Raw genomic sequence first — 17712 nt, 5'->3', positions numbered from 1 at the left:
ATAATAGGATTATATTAAGATGGGTTAATTTTGATTTAGTACCTTAAACTCTTACCTTTAAAGTACGTTTGTCCCTGCACTCTCAATTTTAACGATTAGATACCATATGTTTTTCAATTATTTGCAACTGGTTCAGGTGTTAACTTCGACATCAAAATTTCAGTTAATTGTTTTCATGGCAGGCATGGATCTCACCTATTCACTTATTTCGATGTCAATTAAAGAATATTTTCAAATAATTGGTGTTTTCCAACCCATGAAGAACACATTACACGCATTAATACCGAACTATTTTTAAACAGAATACATTTCAACTGACATTAAAAGAAGTGAATAGGTGGGACTTAAGCCTGTCACACAAGCAATTAACGAAAATTTTAACGATAAAGTTAATACCGTAACCAGATTGCATAAAATTGAAAAACTTTATATAATTATTAAAATTAAAAGAGCGGGAATAAATATGCCTTAAAGTAAGAGTGCAGGTACAAAATTAAAATGAACCCTAAATTTAATGCCCAACAAACCAAAAAAAAAAAACCAAATAATTTGGACCAAAACAGTAACCGAGCACAATGCCTGAGACGTCAGCACCTGTCGAAACTGTAGCCCCAAATCTAATAATGACGAAATCTCATCTCCTGATTGGTCCTCCCACTTAACTTCGTCCCCAAGTATTATACCCTGCCCTACCAAATCATTTTCAAACTTACAACAGTGCCAATCTCACGTCACCTAGTCCAGAAAAATCGAGAGACAAAAATATCTCAGCCCGGCCGTGGGTCCCCGCCAAAACAGAACCACCATAACTGATTTTCAAAAAAGCGTAGCTCCAAGGAAACTACGCCCTCTCTTTCTCTCTCTCTCTCTCTCTCTCAAGGTCGGTGCTGAAACACTCTCAAATTGCAGGGAGCCCCACTTTCGTGTGACCCAAACTGAATGGCTCGGAGCTGGGATGACCAAGAAGGCGACTGTAACAGTGGCAAAACCTTCACCGCCTTTGAACGCTCTTTCAAGATTTTTATCGAACACCTTGTCGGCAAAACTTTTCGACCTTCTTATATAACCCTTCCCAAGCTCTCAATCCCCATTTTCAACTGCCACACCCACCTGTCTCTCTCTCCCTCTGTCACCCAGAAGTCGGTTTGCTGCCATTTACAAATAGTATTAATTTCGTTCTATGAACCCAAAAGACGAGTGCTACCCAAAGTCTCCACCTACTTCAGCTGAATTGGACCCGGAGAATCCGCTTCGACCCGAAATGTCAGAACCGTTGTTAGGTTCTCAGTCAATTCCTTCGTTTACTTCTCCTCTGATGGAATTTGAAGCCTTTTGTGCTCTAAACCCATCGGAGTCTTCTTGGTCCTCTGGTGCTTTCGAGTTTGATGAGAAAGCTCCAACTGCAACGTATTCGTCTATGGACGCTGGTGGCGCGGAGCACGTGGCCGTCCCGCAGCCTCTTGAATGTCTACAGGACAGTCCGGTTCCGCCGTTTCTGTCCAAGACTTTCGATCTGGTCGACGACCCTTCGCTTGATTCGATCATATCGTGGGGTTCCGGCGGCAACAGCTTCGTGGTGTGGGACCCATTGGAGTTTTCCAGGCTCGTCTTGCCGAGGAATTTCAAGCACAACAATTTCTCAAGTTTTGTCCGGCAACTTAATACTTATGTGGGTATTTGCAGCCTGTATTGGCTGCCGCTATGATCTGTATGTAATAAATGTTGTTGTTTTGTTGTTCTCTTTTTTGTTTTTTTATTTGGTTTTGTTTGTTTTTTTTTATATGATGCTGTTTATCGTCTAAATTGGGTTTGATGAGTCTAATTCTGTAGAGATGTAGTCATGTATCTGAGGACATTAGTATTGTATCTTTTAAACTCACCATGTAAGACTTTGAAGGAGGTGATGGCTTTGTATCCTTAACTCCCAATTTTTTGTATTGAAGAGATTCATATGTAATTGACCAAAACTAAATAAAAGAGGGTTCATTTTTATGTAAACAGTTTCTTGTCGTGAAATGCATGGGAATTTGTTTCTCTTTTTCATTAATGGTTTACACAGGTGAAGTGATAGACATTTGTTCTTGATGATGATATGTATTATGGTTTCTGTGGTTCTAGAAGATGTATGTGTTGGAATGATCTCTACCATTTTTTACCTTGAAGTTTGAATTTCTCAGGATAATATATAACAGTTTTGTAAGATTTGAATGTATCATGAAACTTAGTATAGAGAATCTAATGGGAATCGTAAAGGTTCTTTCATTGATTTCGTAGTTAGGACTGGAGGCTTACTTGTATGAAAAGAACATCCTCGTCTTTTGCAGGTAGAATTCAGGTTCCTATTGTTCAGATCTCGCTATATTATCATCTCAATTGCTCCCCTCCTCCCAACCACCACTTGTTAATGCTTCAAGAAGCTTTTCTCTATTTGTTTTTGGTGATTTGCAGATTGCATAGTGAGGTTCAGCTCCTCATATGAATGAAAGTTGATGGATTAAAATTGTCTTGTGTGATCATTTGTGTACTACTTGAATAATTATATCTATCTTTTGATTTCTGTACTGTTTCGTTTCCATTCATTATTGAAATTCTTTGGGTACTGTGTTCAGGGGTTTCGCAAGGTTGATACAGATAAGTGGGAGTTTGCGAATGAAGCTTTCAAAAGGGGCAAAAGACATTTGTTGAAGAAGATCCAGAGGCGCAAGTCACCTCAATCACTGCAGGTTGGGCCTTCTGCTGAAGCAGGGAGGCCCGGACTGGAAGGTGACATTGAGACTTTGAGGAAAGAGAGAAGTATGTTAATGCAGGAAGTTGATGATCTGCAGCAGCAACAGCGGGGTACAGTTCACCATATGAAAGTAGTGAACGAGAGGCTTCAGTATGCGGAGCAGAGACAGAAGCAGATGGTTTCTTTCTTGTCCAAGTTGCTTCAAAACCCAGCATTCTTAGCCCGCCTTCAACAGAAGACAGGACAGAAAGGTATAGACTCTCCAAGGATGAAGAGGAAATTTGTTAAGCAGCATCAGCATGAACTAGGTAAATCAGATTCTTGTATACAAGGGCAGATTGTGAAGTACCAACCTGCTTGGAGAAATCTCTCTGCAGTCCCAGATGTGAATCCAGTAGTTCCTATTGAACAATCTCCTGATAATCTTTCACAAGTTATGGCAGGAAAACTGGGTTTGGTTACAGAAAGCAAGCCATATCAATTTGTGGATGTAGCATCAGATGAGTTAAATTTATCAGCTGAACCAACAGTAACGCTAGGGTTTATCAAAACACCAGAGCAAGAAGGTGAAGGGGCGTCAAGCATGGGAGCTAAAGATCCATTTCAAAAAGGGAAGAGTGTTCTGAGCCCACAACAGGAGCTTAATCCCGAGTATTATGTCTCTTTCCAGGAGGATTTTGGGAAGAATAAGATGTTTCCGGAACTTTTCTCTCCAGGGATCGATGGCATGATTAAACAAGAAGATATATGGAGCATGGGTTTTGATGTCAGTGCTGGTATGTCAAGTTCTAGCAATGAGTTATGGAGTAACCCGGTCAACTATGATGTGCCAGAGATAGGAGTGACAAGCGAATTGTTAGATATCTGGGATATAGGTCCCCTGCATGCAGCAGGAGGGTCAGGCATTGATAAGTGGCCAGCTGATGAATCTGCATTTGATGAGCCTGATAGTCAAGCAGGCCAGCTGAAAGTCGATACATCTAAACGTATTGATCCATAGGGGCTGCATTTGCTTCTCCATTTGCTGCCCTTGCGGATCTTAGTCATTTTTAGTTGCAGCGGTCTATTATTTGGACGAGATATTAATGAATATATTCAGTTGATATGAATATTATCAGCTTTTATTCCTTCATCTTTGATATCCTTTCTGACTGTTATTTATTTTATAGGTTGCATTTCTTCTAATTCTAAGCTGCATTGATCTTATAGTCCTGTTGCTAACAGATAGTTTTGAGCTATGAACACTGCAGGTCGTAACCCTTGCGAAGGGCAGCGCGTTTCTGTTGGGGAAACATGGTCATGCATGCTCAATTGCCCTTTCCAGCTACAAAAATTCCAGCAAGATGAACTTATATGATAGGTACAATAGATAGAAACTACCGGATTAGTTTAGTCTGTTGAATTAATTTATTCTTATTCTTCTTTTGGGTTTCCCAACTTTTGACGTTTCCATTTTAGCTTCAATCTTCTGGACTTTCATCATTTCTTCAATTGGGGCGTGAATATATACAGCGAAGAAGACAAAGTAAAGATTGATGAGCGGGGTTGCGTTGGCGTATCCGAATCCACCTTCTGCCATTCCTCCACCAATTGGCATTTGGAGCAGCATTATTGGGTTTGGACTCAGAATGTCAATTTTTATTAGTTAAACAATCATTATTCAATAGAGGGAGAAGAGGAAGTTCAGACTTCAAAGTAAAACGCTTTTCTTTTTGGGGTGATAAGCCATATTCATCAAGAGGCGTGTGTGTCATATGCAGTTATACTTGTTCAAAGAGACGTTGGAGCAACCGTCAACTGCTCAGGCGTGGTTGACGGTGAGCCTTGTATAGTATGGTGGTCCTCAGAATCACTTGGTTAAAATTCGTTGTTTCTGGGATAAGCAAGAATATTTGTTTTATCTGTAAGTTGAACACTGAACAGGTACCATTGGCATCAAAAATAGCAAAAACTCAGTTGAACAGTATGTGCTATAATCCAACCATAGAATAGTTCGTATTCAGTTCAGTGTAGCGTAGCAAGCGAACATTTCTGAAATATGACTAACGAGAAAATAAAATAAGAAACATAACCATTGGGCCATTACAGGCCACCAACAACAACACATTAGGTAAATATATGTTTCAGTAGCAAAGGAAAGCTTCTCTAACAATTGCTGATGTGGTAAGTAATTGAAACTCATGGGTGGGAAGAGACTGGAAAACGGAACGATTAGCTCAACACTAAATTATATGGTGTCACTTTTACACATGAAAATGATAACAACACAACAGATGCAACTCATGCTAGGCATGCAACTAAATATATAATAAGTCAAACCTATGAAAGATGGGAAAGAACAAAATCCCAAGCTCCTTGGATCCCTACCACCTTTTGACTTTCAATCCTTGCAAGCATTAGCCCAAAGGCAAAAGCCGATGCCAGCAAGAGAGTAAACATGAATTGTTCCCAGCGCAGCCTGCTTATCCAAAAAGAATTACTCAGCACCCTCCTCCTGCCTTTTCGATGCATGCTCATTACCCTCCTCACTCGTTCCAGCTTCACGGCGTTCCCTTTTAGCTTTTTTAGATTTCTTAGGCATAAGCATGTCTTGAAATTTTGGTGCACGCTCATTACTCTCGTGTTTCATTCTAGCCTCACGGCGCTCCCTTTTAACTCCCTTGGTTTTGCTAGGCACAAATGTGTCTCCAACCTTTGTGTGATAATACACCGTGTCTCCAATCTACACCCACAAATTTTGTTAACAAAAAAGATTTACACATATTAGACAAAAATAAATTAGTCAGACAAATGCCATCCAAAACAAGCCACCTTTGAAACGTCAGACATCCTTACAAATTATGTACACTGAAACTTAAAAAAGTCCGGCAGCTGTGTAGTGAGAGAGATGCAAGGCTCTCCACCACGCATCTTTGCCCATGAGACCAAAGGGTAACCTTTTAGACAGGGAACTGCTGCTAAATGAAAGAATTTATTTTCGCCGTTTACCTTTTGGTTCGGGATGTTGATTTTCCCAACCTTGCCACGCAGTGTGTCCTGTTTAATATTTTTGTCCTGGTAAAGTAATAATAGGAATTGTGTTACAGGCATGTCAAAGGCAAAAGAAACAAGAGAGATAAGAAGAAGATTTAGAAATCAAACCTTCCTAGGCTGATTTTTGGCTTCTCTCATTGCTTCTTTCCTTAGGCTTTCATTAGGAAGACGATGCCGACGAACTACTAAATCCATGGACGGGCCAACTTCAACAAGTTCCATTCTTGGAACTACTGTACCAGACTTTTTCAGTCGCAGCGCACAAAGAGTAAGGACCACTTTGTTTGAAGATATAGCTGTACATACATATACACGATCTAAACCAGCAAGATTTAATTTCTCTACAACCTGCACATATCATTTTTATGCATCTATTACTATCCCTCTAAAATTCAAAAGCAAATAATGTGCAAATGGCAGCAGAGATTAACCTCTCCTCGCAACAGATCAAGCAAAACTTCCTTCAAATGTTTCAGCTCTCCTGCGTTCTCAAATCCTTCTCCTATAAAGCAAATGAAAGGTTTCGACCCCACACGTGGTGCTAGTTTCTTGTCATATGTAAATGATTCCATGCGTTTATAATTTTCAACCCCAACCTCCACAAGATCATATATATGGTGATCATAAGTTCTCCCTATTACAAGATTGTCAGGCCGTTTCTTTGAGTGAGAACCAAACTGTATAATAAGAACAATGAAAAAAAAATTTAAAAATATGTTAAAGAAAAAAACACAAGCAGAGAAACGAGCATCATTGGCATTCCAAAATCTTGGATGAAGGTAAAAATGCTTCCAAATTTTAACTCTGACAAATAATCAAACAAGAACAACGTTCCCTACATAAGCAATCAAAGCTCATCAAATTATTGTGCGAAAGATATAATAGAGTTAATATGCAAGTTCATTCATATGCTCTTCTGTGTAAATGGCAATCTTTTATACAGAAAGCCAGAAAATCCACAAGTATCAGACACAAGCAGGCAGCTAAAGCAAAAATAAAAGACAATTCAAAATTTCTTTTAATCCCATAAAGTAAGATTATTTTCTTTGCAGTTACATTTTCTGGTAAATATCTGTGTTACTCTACTTTCTTGTCATGAAAGTTTCCCTAAAAAAATTATTCTCTTTTCAATACAAATAGTTTCACGGGTGCTTTGCTTTTATTCTGTATTCTTTTACGAATTCAGAGTCTGCAATTTCCAAACATGCCTAAAACTAGTTGGTTCACGTACCAAATCCATCAGAACTGTCACAAGAATAAAAGAGGCAGGTCCATATTAGAAACATAAACTGAGCGAACTCCACAAATTCCATGCTACAAGTAAAAGCAATCAATTTGAGAATGGATTGTACAATAAAAATAAGCATCATCACAAGCCAAATTCGAGAGAACCGCAAAATCAATACACTACACAACACACACACACAAACACAGTCACTGCTCAAAGAAAGAAATAGAAAGCGTGCTTCAGCTTCCAAAAAACATTCATTAATAGTAACAATTAAGAACGTAAAATTAAACAAATGCCACAACACTATCAAAACCGAATTATCCCCCATAACTCAAAATAGAAAACACTTGCACAATACATATATGGGAGAAGCAAAATTCTGAGTTGGTTTGGTACTCACAACGAAAATGCTGCAATCGGTTTTTTGAGAAAAGAACTCGAGGGAAGTTTCACCGCCACTTTCAAAAGGGCTAATATCCTCATTTCTGCGGCTGAATTTCACAGCACTGTCCTTCTTCAAATGATAAAGGTCAGACAATACCGAATTCACCACATTGCTCGTCTTTCTGCCGTGAAGTATCAGCGTCTTCTTCCCGGTCTCAACCTTCAAATGATCAAAAACCCAATTGAAAAAACAATAACAAAGTTGAAAAGATCTTAACTTTCGCTTTTGGACATGGGAAATTTGTTATTTTCCCGAGAAACAAACACATATGGAACTTACGATCTTTGGGGCGCGTTTCTCTAGCTCCCTTCTGGCCTTTCCTTTCTGTGGAGTTTTCACTGTCAACATGGTTGGCTGCAAACACTAAAACCTCTGAAAAACCAGTTGCAGGATTTTGGAAGGGAAGCTAGGGTTTTATTCCAAAGACCGACTATGGACTGATGCCTTTAGGGTTTTGTGGGCCCATTCTGGACTTTGAACATTTGCTGCTGTTCCTGGCCTCTTTTGGGCCCACCCAATTTTTACTTTTGTAACCCAACCCAAGCCCAAACTCCCTCATTTTTTTTGTCTATTCCATAATCCATTCATGCTTTTTAATAATTTACTAACGAACTATTTTTTCTAAAAAAAATAATAAGAAGAACAAGGGAGGCAGATGGCCTCCAATTTTTTAAAATATTTTGTTATTTCCAGTTTTGGAATATTATAAAATTGGGTGTCTTGAGTGATTGAGTGTATCTGTTCCTTTTATACTTTTGTAATTCCAGTTATTATTTATATTTTGTTCTTAATTATATATATTTTTAATATACTACTTTTTACTTTTTTTTTCTCCCTTTACAAATAAGTTGTCACTTATTTTGTTTTCCTTTCTTAAATGCTAATAATCTGGGGTTATTTGAATATTTAATCATAAGGTCTTCCGCTTTATATACGTGACTTTAAAATTATAAATAAATATAAAATAAAAAAAAGTGGCCCATTATTACCCACCTTCACATGCATGGGTGGATAAATCAGGAACTAACACACAATTATATGTGTGTGATGTGATGGAGATTATGTGATTAAATCACATGGATATTATGAGATAAAAATTGGAATTTGTATTTATCCATCATATTGCTGTGGCATGTGTCATGTGCAAGTGGTGCACACACATGCATATGCTCCTCAACCATCATCCAACAAAAATGTATAATAGAATATATGTATATATGAGGGAGGGGCAAATACAATAGATTTACAATAAGAACATACCTCAAATGAAAGTTCTTGCATACAAATTTTGAACAAAGTAAATGCAGCAAGACAGTGAACAATAAATATGGAAATATCAAACTTAGCTCACTAAGAGTTGAAAAATAGAGGATCAATAAGACTCATAATAGAACCTAGTGTTTCAGAGATCATGGTAAAATAACATATTTTGCTATAACATGGAATCAAATGCACCAAAAGTGAAAGGACCTTATCGCTCAACATTCACCTGGTTAGAGGATACCACAATACATTTAACAACAACCCGCATGATCCCACAACACCCATTAATAAAAAAATTCACCTAGATCTGACAACTCCACTTCCATAACAACTAGTCCAAGAAAACTAATAAAAACCCAATACAAAATTGGAGAGAAACAAAACGCAATACAAAACTAGGAGAGAAAATCTCTCTACAACATGACAAAGGAGAAATGCACCCGTTTTATTAGTCGAAGGGGTAAGTTATAGGTAAAACCCCCTAAACCAAAAGGGTTTTAGAAGAGGGGCAACCCATGGGACCTTAAGAAATTCTTCTTAGACAAAAGAGTAATATGTTCACTATTTGTTTTATAATGTTTTCAACGGTTTCAAATCACACATTATAGTATTCTAATTTTCTTCATCTCAATACTGTCACACATCCGTGATGCATTCGTTTAGTTGATTCATTAAGTGCACTCTTTTTTCTGAGTGCCAATTATAACTAGAGAAGAAAAAAAACTATTATTATCATTATTTTTTAATTTATTATTAAATTTGCTTGAGGTTTTAGAGAGGGTATTTGTTAATTTCTATATTTAAAAATTGGCGATGGACTGTTAAAATAAAAGATTTTATAATGAAAAATAATATTATAGTAGAATTATACAGTTAATACTTGCCCATTAAACAAAATCAATCAATAAAACATAATGAAAATTAAAAGCTGTTAGAAAAAGAAAAAGAAAAAACTGTTAGCAAGAAAAATAATAATAAAAAAGCCCTCGTTTCATACTCGATTCATGAAAGGTCCTTTTTTTTTTTTTTTGGGGTCCCTTTTCTTCTTCTTGTCTTAAAAACGGACATTCGCTATATATTTCTATCACATAGATAGACACACTCGTCTACATCGCCTTGTTCTTAATCTAACCCTAAATCCCAATTCCCCAAGCTTGTAATCCCAATAAATCCCCAAACTTTAGCGCCAAATTGTCTAGTTTGTTTAAATTTTGTATAATTGTAATAAGAATCAGGGTTTATATTGATTCTCCATGTATTTAGGGTTGTTTTTAATTTCTTGTCATTTTGATAGCTAGGCCCTCGCGTTGTTAGCAGTATATGTTTTTTGGATTGAATTTTTGTGGATGACTGATTTGTAATCGTAGATTAGATTTAGGGTTAGGGTTTTCATTTCTAAGAGTGCGATGGAAATGGAGAGCTCGCGTAGGCCGTTTACCAGATCGACTGAACCAGTGAAGAAGCCCCGATTGGCCGACGACCGGGGCCTGAACCCGAACCCGAACCCAAATGGTCGAGCTTTCGTGCAAAGACCCGGTGGAGCTAACCCAGTGCTGTCAAGGTTCAGAGTGACCGATAGAGACTCGGAGAGCAATGACGCGAGTCGCGGTGGGGGCTATGTGCCGCAGCCTCTGCAGCATCAGGAGCTTGTGAGCCAGTACAAGACGGCGTTGGCGGAGCTCACCTTCAATTCAAAGCCCATAATCACTAATTTGACGATAATTGCTGGGGAGAGCGTCCATGCGGCGAAGGCGATTGCGGCCACTGTATGCGGCAACATTATTGAGGTGAAACCCAGCTTTACACTGTGTATGTAGCTGTATTTGTGTTTAATATTTTGGTTATGGCGCCAGTTTTTTGAATTCGTGTTGTACAAATGCAAAAAGGAAATGGAGGTGGGAAAGGAGATTTTAAATGGTGCTAGTGCTCGCTCTTATGCATGTCATGTTATGCCAATGATTTAGTGAAAAAAAGTGGTTTTGTTATATCCTTGTGCTTGTCTTAGATGTGAACTATTTATGTGCTCACAAAGTTGTGGTTTGGTTCTGAAATTAGCTCAACCGGGTTTTTTGGTTTTGTTTTTTATTTTTATTTCTTGAAGCAAATACAAAGCTTCATGATAAGTGTGGTGTGGTGTTCAAGTGTTGACTGTGAAAGGGAATTTTTGTATTCATCAGCGAAGCCATGGAAGTAATGAGCTGGTGTATCCCAGTTTCAACTTTTATTGTTCCAGTATGATGTTAAATCGAGGGTTCAGCTACAACTTGCTTCGGTCAGGCCTTGTACATTGTAATCAATATCTTTTGTTGACATTCCCCCAGTTTAACAGGTTCCAATTCATGGTCTTCTGGTTGTCTGTGCCAAATTTGTTTACCATTGCACGCGAATGAGGCTGCATTTGTACTGAATAGCTTCATGAGAAAGGTTGACATTTGTGGAATGAGTTGTAGCAGGTTTTGAACCAAATAAATAAATTACATCCTTATGGTTATGGATTTACACGGAAAACCTCTGCATACTGTTTTGTGGTTTCGTTTTCTGCCTTTTTATTTTTGTTTTGTTTTTTCACAACAACAATGCAGCACTTCAAAAGAGTGTAAAACCACTTTCTTTCGTTGCCTAATAGATGCCTCTATGTTTAGTAAACCCACATGAGATGTTATGGTTGTGTATGAGAACCTTATGCCTATAGATTTCTGGGGATTTTGTTTACACCTGACGGTAATCTCCTGCAAGAGGTTGACTTTGACAGCTGATCTCTACTGGTGCAAGATCTCATATGGTTTTTCTTGGTGGTATTTTCCTTGAGATACTGATCCTCTAATGGTAATTAAAGATTGTGATATTGATAAAGCAGAGAATACATACAAACCTCTTATTTTGTTAAGAAAAAACTGAAGGGATGGTGCCAATTTCATTCATATCCTTACATTTGAAAGGAGGGTATATTTGAGTCATTTTGTGGTTGCCACTAATTCATGGGATGTTCCGTTACATTATACCTTGAAGTTAATCAATTGTTTCCCAATGTCTTCTTGTTTGTTTAAACTCTTTTTAGTCAGATAGATTTATATTGTTAGTCTTGAATTGTTCTCAATTAGGCTTCTGCTACTGCACATTCCCATTCTAGCTTAAGCTGTCTCATGATTATCTAGTGTCTGGAGATGTGTCTTTAGATATTATATTATGCAGGAGTGACAGAGTGCTGGGTGTGTTGTTACTTAGTTAATTGTCAATGATCTTGCAAGGTAAAGACTTAAATCCTTGTGAGAGACAAGTTATTTGAAGGACACATGAGAAACAAGTCATATAAGATGAATCACTTGTTCGAGAAAGTACTTGAAGAATTACTAAGGGAAATATCTTCAATGTGACATGCACCTTTAGGCCTTGGTTCAGCTGCCAAGTAGCTGGGTGGGGAGGGGATGTTTATTAGTTTTTGCTGCACAATGGGCTAGTTTAGAAGTGACAGTACCTGCAGATGTGTTGCTTCTGATATCTTTTAAATGGATTTGAAGAGCCTATACTGGAACATCTTCTCCTTCCCCTTTCCCTTCTCATTCGGGAAGCATTTTGGTGTTTGGCCTTTGGTTTATCAGTCACTTATTTGTTCAAACAATTTGGCTGTAACTAGTGTTTCGTATCTAATTGTAGAAAGTAATTTGCAGGTTTCTAGTGAGCAGAAGTTACCATCACTTTATCTTTTGGACAGTATTGTAAAGAATATTGGAAGGGATTACATAAAATATTTTGCTGCCAGACTCCCTGAGGTTAGATTTCTGTTCTTTGTGATGCCTCTCATTTCTCAGCATGCTTTTTCTGGTTATGTAAAGCATCTCCTTTATTTCTTGATATGCAACAATGTCTGAATGAACATTGAATACACGACATATTAAGTTTGAGGATTAACTAATGGCAATCAGGATTAAATTATCTTTGATCCCCTGGTGTTCACTGCTTACCAATTACATTGTTTCTTTCAAATAAAATGATGTTTTTCTGCACAGCATGTCATTACTACCCCCGTGTGTCACAACCCACGATAGGCTTGACTCATTAGTTGCTTTGTAGTGAAAAGTTTTTCCCCTTTTTTGCACTTCTAGGTGTTTTGCAAGGCATATAGGCAGGTTGAACCTAATGTACATCAAAGCATGCGCCATCTTTTTGGAACATGGAAGGGAGTATTTCCTGCTCAGACACTTCAGATGATCGAGAAAGAACTTGGGTTTGCTTCAACAGCAAATGGTTCATCCTCTGGAGCTGCAACATCAAGACTAGATTCCCAGTCGCAACGACCGGCACATAGCATTCATGTGAATCCCAAATATTTGGAAAGGCAACGTCTTCAGCAACCAACAAGGGTAAGTGGAGTTCAAGTTAATTATGGATGTGGATTACCATCTATTGAATTCTGACCTCCTAGTATTAATTGTAAGCATGTGAAGTGACATGGATGCTTGTCTTTCATCTTCCTTGCTTTATTTTCTACCATTTATGGTGGTTTGTTAAAATTGTGCACACAAAAATATTGTTAGCAGAATACTATCCTGTGATGAGCCTTTTTCACTGGGCGTGAAATTACTAAATGTAACAGTATTTAGCCATGTGGAAATTATAAGTGAATTTTAGAATCATCTTATATCAGGTTGTAAAATTTCTGTATTGGTCTTTGTTTTCAGAATGTTTATGAACAAAAGATTTGCTTGTATTCTTATATTTTAGAGTGATCTTATACTTTCCAGCAGCATTTTGATCCTATACCTGATGATTTTTATCTGAGAATAGATTCTGTTTTCATGTGAAGACTAGCCATTTGTATGGGTCATTGGAGTTACTACATGCAACCTTGATCTTACCATCTTATTAATTACGAAGAGATGAGTGGTCTGAATTAGGTTTTCATGCTTCTGGAATTCTTTCTTCTTTTCCTTTAGAAACTGAAGTTGGAATTGAAGTTATATTTGATATATTAATTATTATTTTTTCTTTTCTGCTGGTTTTGATATGAAGACAAAAGGAATGGCCAGTGACTTTTCTGGGGCTATGGCAAACTCAATTGATGATGCAGAGAGGCCGGACAGAGTAGCAAGTCTCAGTGCTGGACGACCGTGGGTTGATCCTACTGTTAAAATGCATGTATGTTAAGTACATGTTGATTTATGTGTGTACTATTTTCCTTTGTATTCTTTCTGTAGTTTCATGATATGGTTAACGTTTGCAGAATATGCAGCGTTCTAATACAGATGCACTAAGTGAGCGTGTTCATGAGAAGAACATCGGCGCTGAATATGGAGAATATGAATATGGTTCTGATCTTCCAAGGAGTTCAAACTTAGGAATTGGAAGAATTGGTGGGAAGATTACAGAGCAAGGAAATGATAAACCTTGGTATGGTGGTGGCAGCAGTGTTGCAGAAACAATATCCAGTCAAAGAAATGGTTTTAACATCAAGCATGGACTTACAAATTACTCAGCACCTAAATCTGCAAATGCTGATCCTCGCCTGAAGACAGCACCGGCCATTGCAAGTCGAAGCAGCGGTGTGCTGTCTAATAGCTGGAAGAATTCCGAGGAAGAGGAGTTCAAATGGGATGATATGAACTCGAGGTTAACAGATCATGGTCCCCCCGATATTTCTAGTAACTCAAGAAAAGATTGCTGGACTTCTGATGATTCAGAAAAATTGGTAAGCTCCAATGTTTTTTTACTGGTTGAAAATTGGACCCTGAGCTTCTCTCACCCTACTGGTTCAAATGTTAATTTCTCAGTGATACTGATACAAGAACTAATGCAAGGACTGGTTTCTTTGATGCTTCATTTCGTTATAGATAGCTAGCCAATTCCTATAAGAGTTTACTTGATACTTAAATAGTTATCGGGCTGATGCCTGTTGGGTGCACAAACTCTGACCGTCTCTTAAATATTAAGGATTTTTTTTCTTCCAAAAGTTTTATTGATTGACATTGTCTATATGGACAGGGGTTTGGAGGCCACTTTCGTAAACCAAAAGGTGCAAATGACTTTGCAACAACAGTTGATCTGGATACGTCTGCTGATCCTACTGAACATAATGACCTATCTGCTCTTGGGCACCGGATGTCATCACCTTGGCCATTATCGGACTCTCACGGTATGGATGGGCTGACCCCTACTGGCACTCCTGTGATTAGTTCAGTTCATTCAGAGCGTTATGCTTCAAGTTTAAGTGGGCTATCAACAAGTGGAGATTCTTCTGTAGCTAGGCTGGGAAGTCGAGCACAGGTAGCGTCTTCTCGTATTGGAGCCTCAAGTTTCGGGTTTGGTGCAACATCAGGGCCTGCTGTAGCTGTGGGGAAACAGAAGCAGCTTCAGTCTGTGAGAGCCGCATCACCATCTGGACAGTCACTGGTGCACCAGCATTCTCCCGCACCTACATCAACAGTACATCATCCTCATCATCATTTGCAAAGTTTACCTGAACAAGACTATCTTGAGTCCCCGTCCCTTCCTCCTCCTGATTCAAAAGTATCTCAACTTTTGGGAAAGTCAGACTTAGGATTGCATAACCACTATACTGAGGACTCTGCGCCTATCTCAACTCCCAATGTCCGGCTGGGTAGCATAGCAAAATCACGGCCACAAGATTTGCATTCTTCATCTTCGTCAATTAAGAATCCCTCTTTGCCACAGTTGTCTACTTATGTAACTCCCTCAACGGCTGGCATTTCTTTACCAGATCATTCAAATCTCCGTGCTGCAGAAACTTCAGGACAATCAAGCACAAGTAGTTTGTTGGCTGCTGTTATGAAGACCGGAATTCTTTCTGACAAATCAATTACTGGTAGCCTACCCAGTTTGAATCTTCGGGACATGGGACAAAATCAATCACAGTCAGGTGTTCAGCCCCCCTTGCCAAGTGGACCTCCCCCTACCCAGGTTGCACTCCCAGGGTCCAAGGTCGCATCAGCACCTTCATCAAGTCACCTGTCCCATGAGAACTCACCAGCTTCCTCAGATATTTCACTGAAGAAGGTAGGACATCCGCCACTTCCTCCTAGCCAACCCCTCTCTTCTTCCCTTGAGGGTACTGCATCAGCAAATGCTTCAACTGTGGTGAATAATGCCTCAGATCCAATTTCAAACCTTCTAAGCTCTTTAGTTGCAAAGGGTTTGATATCTGCATCAAAGTCGGAGTCACCCACTCCTGTGTCATCCCAAATGCCGAATGAACTGCAAAACCAGAGTGTATCTACACCTGTCACCAGTTCAGTGTCAGTATCTCCAGTTTCAGCTTCTCCAAGTCTTCCTGTTTCATCTCGAACTGATGATGTATCTCTCGCGGAACCTCTTGCTAAAACCTCTGCTGCCTTACCTCAATCCAGCAAGATAGAAACAAAAAATCCCATTGGCATTGAGTTTAAGCCAGATAAAATCCGAGAATTCCATCCATCTGTGATCGAGGAACTTTTTGATGACCTTCCTCATAAGTGCAGCATATGCGGCCTTAGGCTCAAACTTAAAGAACGGCTTGAGAGACACTTAGAGTGGCATGCTTTGAAAACTCCTGAATTCAATGGTTCAGTTAAGGCATCAAGGAGGTGGTATGCAGATTCAACCAATTGGGTTGCTGGAAAGGCAGGACCTCCTTTAGGACCTGAAGACAACATGTCAATAGATAAGCCTAGCGAGACAATGGACAATGGTGAGCCCATGGTTCCAGCCGACGAAAGTCAATGTGTATGTGTTATATGTGGTTATATTTTTGAAGATCTTTACTGTCAAGAAAGGGATGAATGGATGTTCAAAGGAGCTTCATACTTGAGCATTCCATATGGCGTTGGTGATTTGGGAACTACAGAGGAGAGTGTTGTGAAAGGTCCCATTGTTCATGCAAATTGTATAGCAGAAAATTCACTCTCTGATTTGGGACTGGCCAGCCGCATTAAATTGGTAAGCTTTTGTTAATTAAATATATGAGGAAAATGGATGTCAAAGTCCAATGCCCAAGGTGTTGCCAGCATTTTGTTAAATGATTTGGAATTCCTGGTCTTCTGGTTTGATCTCAGTTGTAGATGATAAGATGTTACCTCTTTCTCTTTGGCAGGAAAAGGATGTCTAGTGCTCCAAGCTGAACACATCAAACCATCACCATGCATTATGAACTTCTGAGGGAAATCCAGGTTTATGTTAGTGTATTTTAGATGTGAATCTTCACTCCTAATTTTGTTGTGCCACAAAATGGTGGTGAGAGCCTTCTACTAGTTCATCTTTTTTTTCTTCTTTTTTTTTTTCCTCTCCTTTTTGTTTAATTCATAGTTTGAGAGGAAAATAAATACATCTATATGCCAGATAGTTTGCATCTCAATGATTTCTCTTATGTGGTTGATGTTTTGCTATATTTGCTCTGTTTTTTACTTTTGATGTTGCAAAACAAGGAAAAACACTACTGATCCTCCGAACCATATCCTTCCAGCTTCACAATTGGCAAGTGGTTGTGGCCCTTGTGGGATGCCTCTGTATCAATATGACATCATTGGAGTGGAGCAATTATTTCTTCTTCTTTTTTTTCTTTTCTTTTCAATGTTATATTTTCCAATAGGTGTGGTTATAGCATTGTGAGTTGAATGTTTTCTACTTTCGATGTTTCTGGAAAGATACTGGATACGGTTATACATTGGCATGCTCATCTTTTCCCTTTGTTTACTTAAAACTCTTATGCACCTAATGCATTTGTGAATATCTTTCATGACTATTCATTGTGCAACTCTTTCCCCTTTGTAGTCTGTTACATAATTTTCTTGTGCACCTGAACTCATGAATCTGAAGGAACTAATTTTACAGGCAAAATGATGGTCGTCATCGATCACTAATTCTATTTTTGGGCCGGATCAGTGATTGTTATCTTTTTAACCCAAAAAATTATGAGTGTTGCTAAACGAACTCTAAAATTAACTTAGTACGTCATACTATAAAATTATTTAATGAATTACTAATTTATCCTAATATAAAATGACCAAAAGAGATATTTTATTA

At 38.5% G+C, this 17712-nt stretch overlaps 3 protein-coding genes across 7 annotated transcripts; 2 read left to right on the top strand and 1 right to left on the bottom strand.

Annotated features, from left to right (window-relative positions):
- Positions 786-4694, top strand: LOC18769342 (heat stress transcription factor A-3). Of its 4 annotated transcripts, none has more exons than XM_020568262.1 (4): positions 786-1669; positions 2610-3504; positions 3979-4088; positions 4241-4694. In XM_020568262.1, exons 1-3 carry the CDS (start codon positions 1181-1183, stop codon positions 4083-4085), a joined length of 1491 nt encoding a protein of 496 aa, XP_020423851.1. In that variant the 5' UTR covers positions 786-1180; the 3' UTR covers positions 4086-4088; positions 4241-4694. The 4 variants fall into 4 exon arrangements, with proteins under 4 accessions (XP_020423851.1, XP_020423850.1, XP_020423852.1 ...); XM_020568261.1 differs by having other exon boundaries at positions 787-1669; positions 4187-4694; XM_020568263.1 differs by lacking the exons at positions 3979-4088; positions 4241-4694 and having other exon boundaries at positions 787-1669; positions 2610-3036; positions 3172-3860.
- On the bottom strand, positions 4772-7846 carry LOC18770576 (ribosome production factor 2 homolog). Its single transcript, XM_007202201.2, has 6 exons — positions 7717-7846; positions 7393-7596; positions 6193-6438; positions 5870-6109; positions 5717-5782; positions 4772-5450 (listed from the first exon to the last, which is right to left on the bottom strand). Exons 1-6 carry the CDS (start codon positions 7783-7785, stop codon positions 5205-5207), a joined length of 1071 nt encoding a protein of 356 aa, XP_007202263.1. The 5' UTR covers positions 7786-7846; the 3' UTR covers positions 4772-5204.
- On the top strand, positions 9458-17431 carry LOC18769853 (polyadenylation and cleavage factor homolog 4). 2 transcript variants are annotated; one of them, XM_020568039.1, is made up of 7 exons: positions 9458-10487; positions 12369-12470; positions 12804-13061; positions 13711-13836; positions 13931-14386; positions 14680-16629; positions 16784-17431. In XM_020568039.1, exons 1-7 carry the CDS (start codon positions 10107-10109, stop codon positions 16796-16798), a joined length of 3288 nt encoding a protein of 1095 aa, XP_020423628.1. In that variant the 5' UTR covers positions 9458-10106; the 3' UTR covers positions 16799-17431. The 2 variants fall into 2 exon arrangements, with proteins under 2 accessions (XP_020423628.1, XP_020423627.1); XM_020568038.1 differs by having other exon boundaries at positions 13922-14386.

The sequence above is a fragment of the Prunus persica genome, chromosome G7 (genome assembly GCF_000346465.2).
Source record: "Prunus persica cultivar Lovell chromosome G7, Prunus_persica_NCBIv2, whole genome shotgun sequence".
Lineage (NCBI taxonomy): Eukaryota > Viridiplantae > Streptophyta > Magnoliopsida > Rosales > Rosaceae > Prunus > Prunus persica.
This window is presented reverse-complemented; position numbering and strand designations above follow the sequence as displayed.

Excerpts from the sequence above, each read along its gene's own strand:
- LOC18769853 (XM_020568038.1), top strand. The coding sequence starts at position 10,107 with ATGGAAATGGAGAGCTCGCGTAGGCCGTTTACCAGATCGACTGAACCA. Across the intron at positions 10,488-12,368 it reads TATGCGGCAACATTATTGAG|GTTTCTAGTGAGCAGAAGTT; the intron begins GTGAAACCCAGC and ends AGTAATTTGCAG. Across the intron at positions 13,062-13,710 it reads GTCTTCAGCAACCAACAAGG|ACAAAAGGAATGGCCAGTGA; the intron begins GTAAGTGGAGTT and ends TTTGATATGAAG.
- LOC18770576 (XM_007202201.2), bottom strand. The coding sequence starts at position 7,785 with ATGTTGACAGTGAAAACTCCACAGAAAGGAAAGGCCAGAAGGGAGCTA. Across the intron at positions 7,597-7,716 it reads AGAAACGCGCCCCAAAGATC|GTTGAGACCGGGAAGAAGAC; the intron begins GTAAGTTCCATA and ends GATCATTTGAAG. Across the intron at positions 5,783-5,869 it reads CCAAAAATCAGCCTAGGAAG|GACAAAAATATTAAACAGGA; the intron begins GTTTGATTTCTA and ends TTACTTTACCAG.
- LOC18769342 (XM_007202806.2), top strand. The coding sequence starts at position 1,181 with ATGAACCCAAAAGACGAGTGCTACCCAAAGTCTCCACCTACTTCAGCT. Across the intron at positions 1,670-2,609 it reads TCCGGCAACTTAATACTTAT|GGGTTTCGCAAGGTTGATAC; the intron begins GTGGGTATTTGC and ends TACTGTGTTCAG.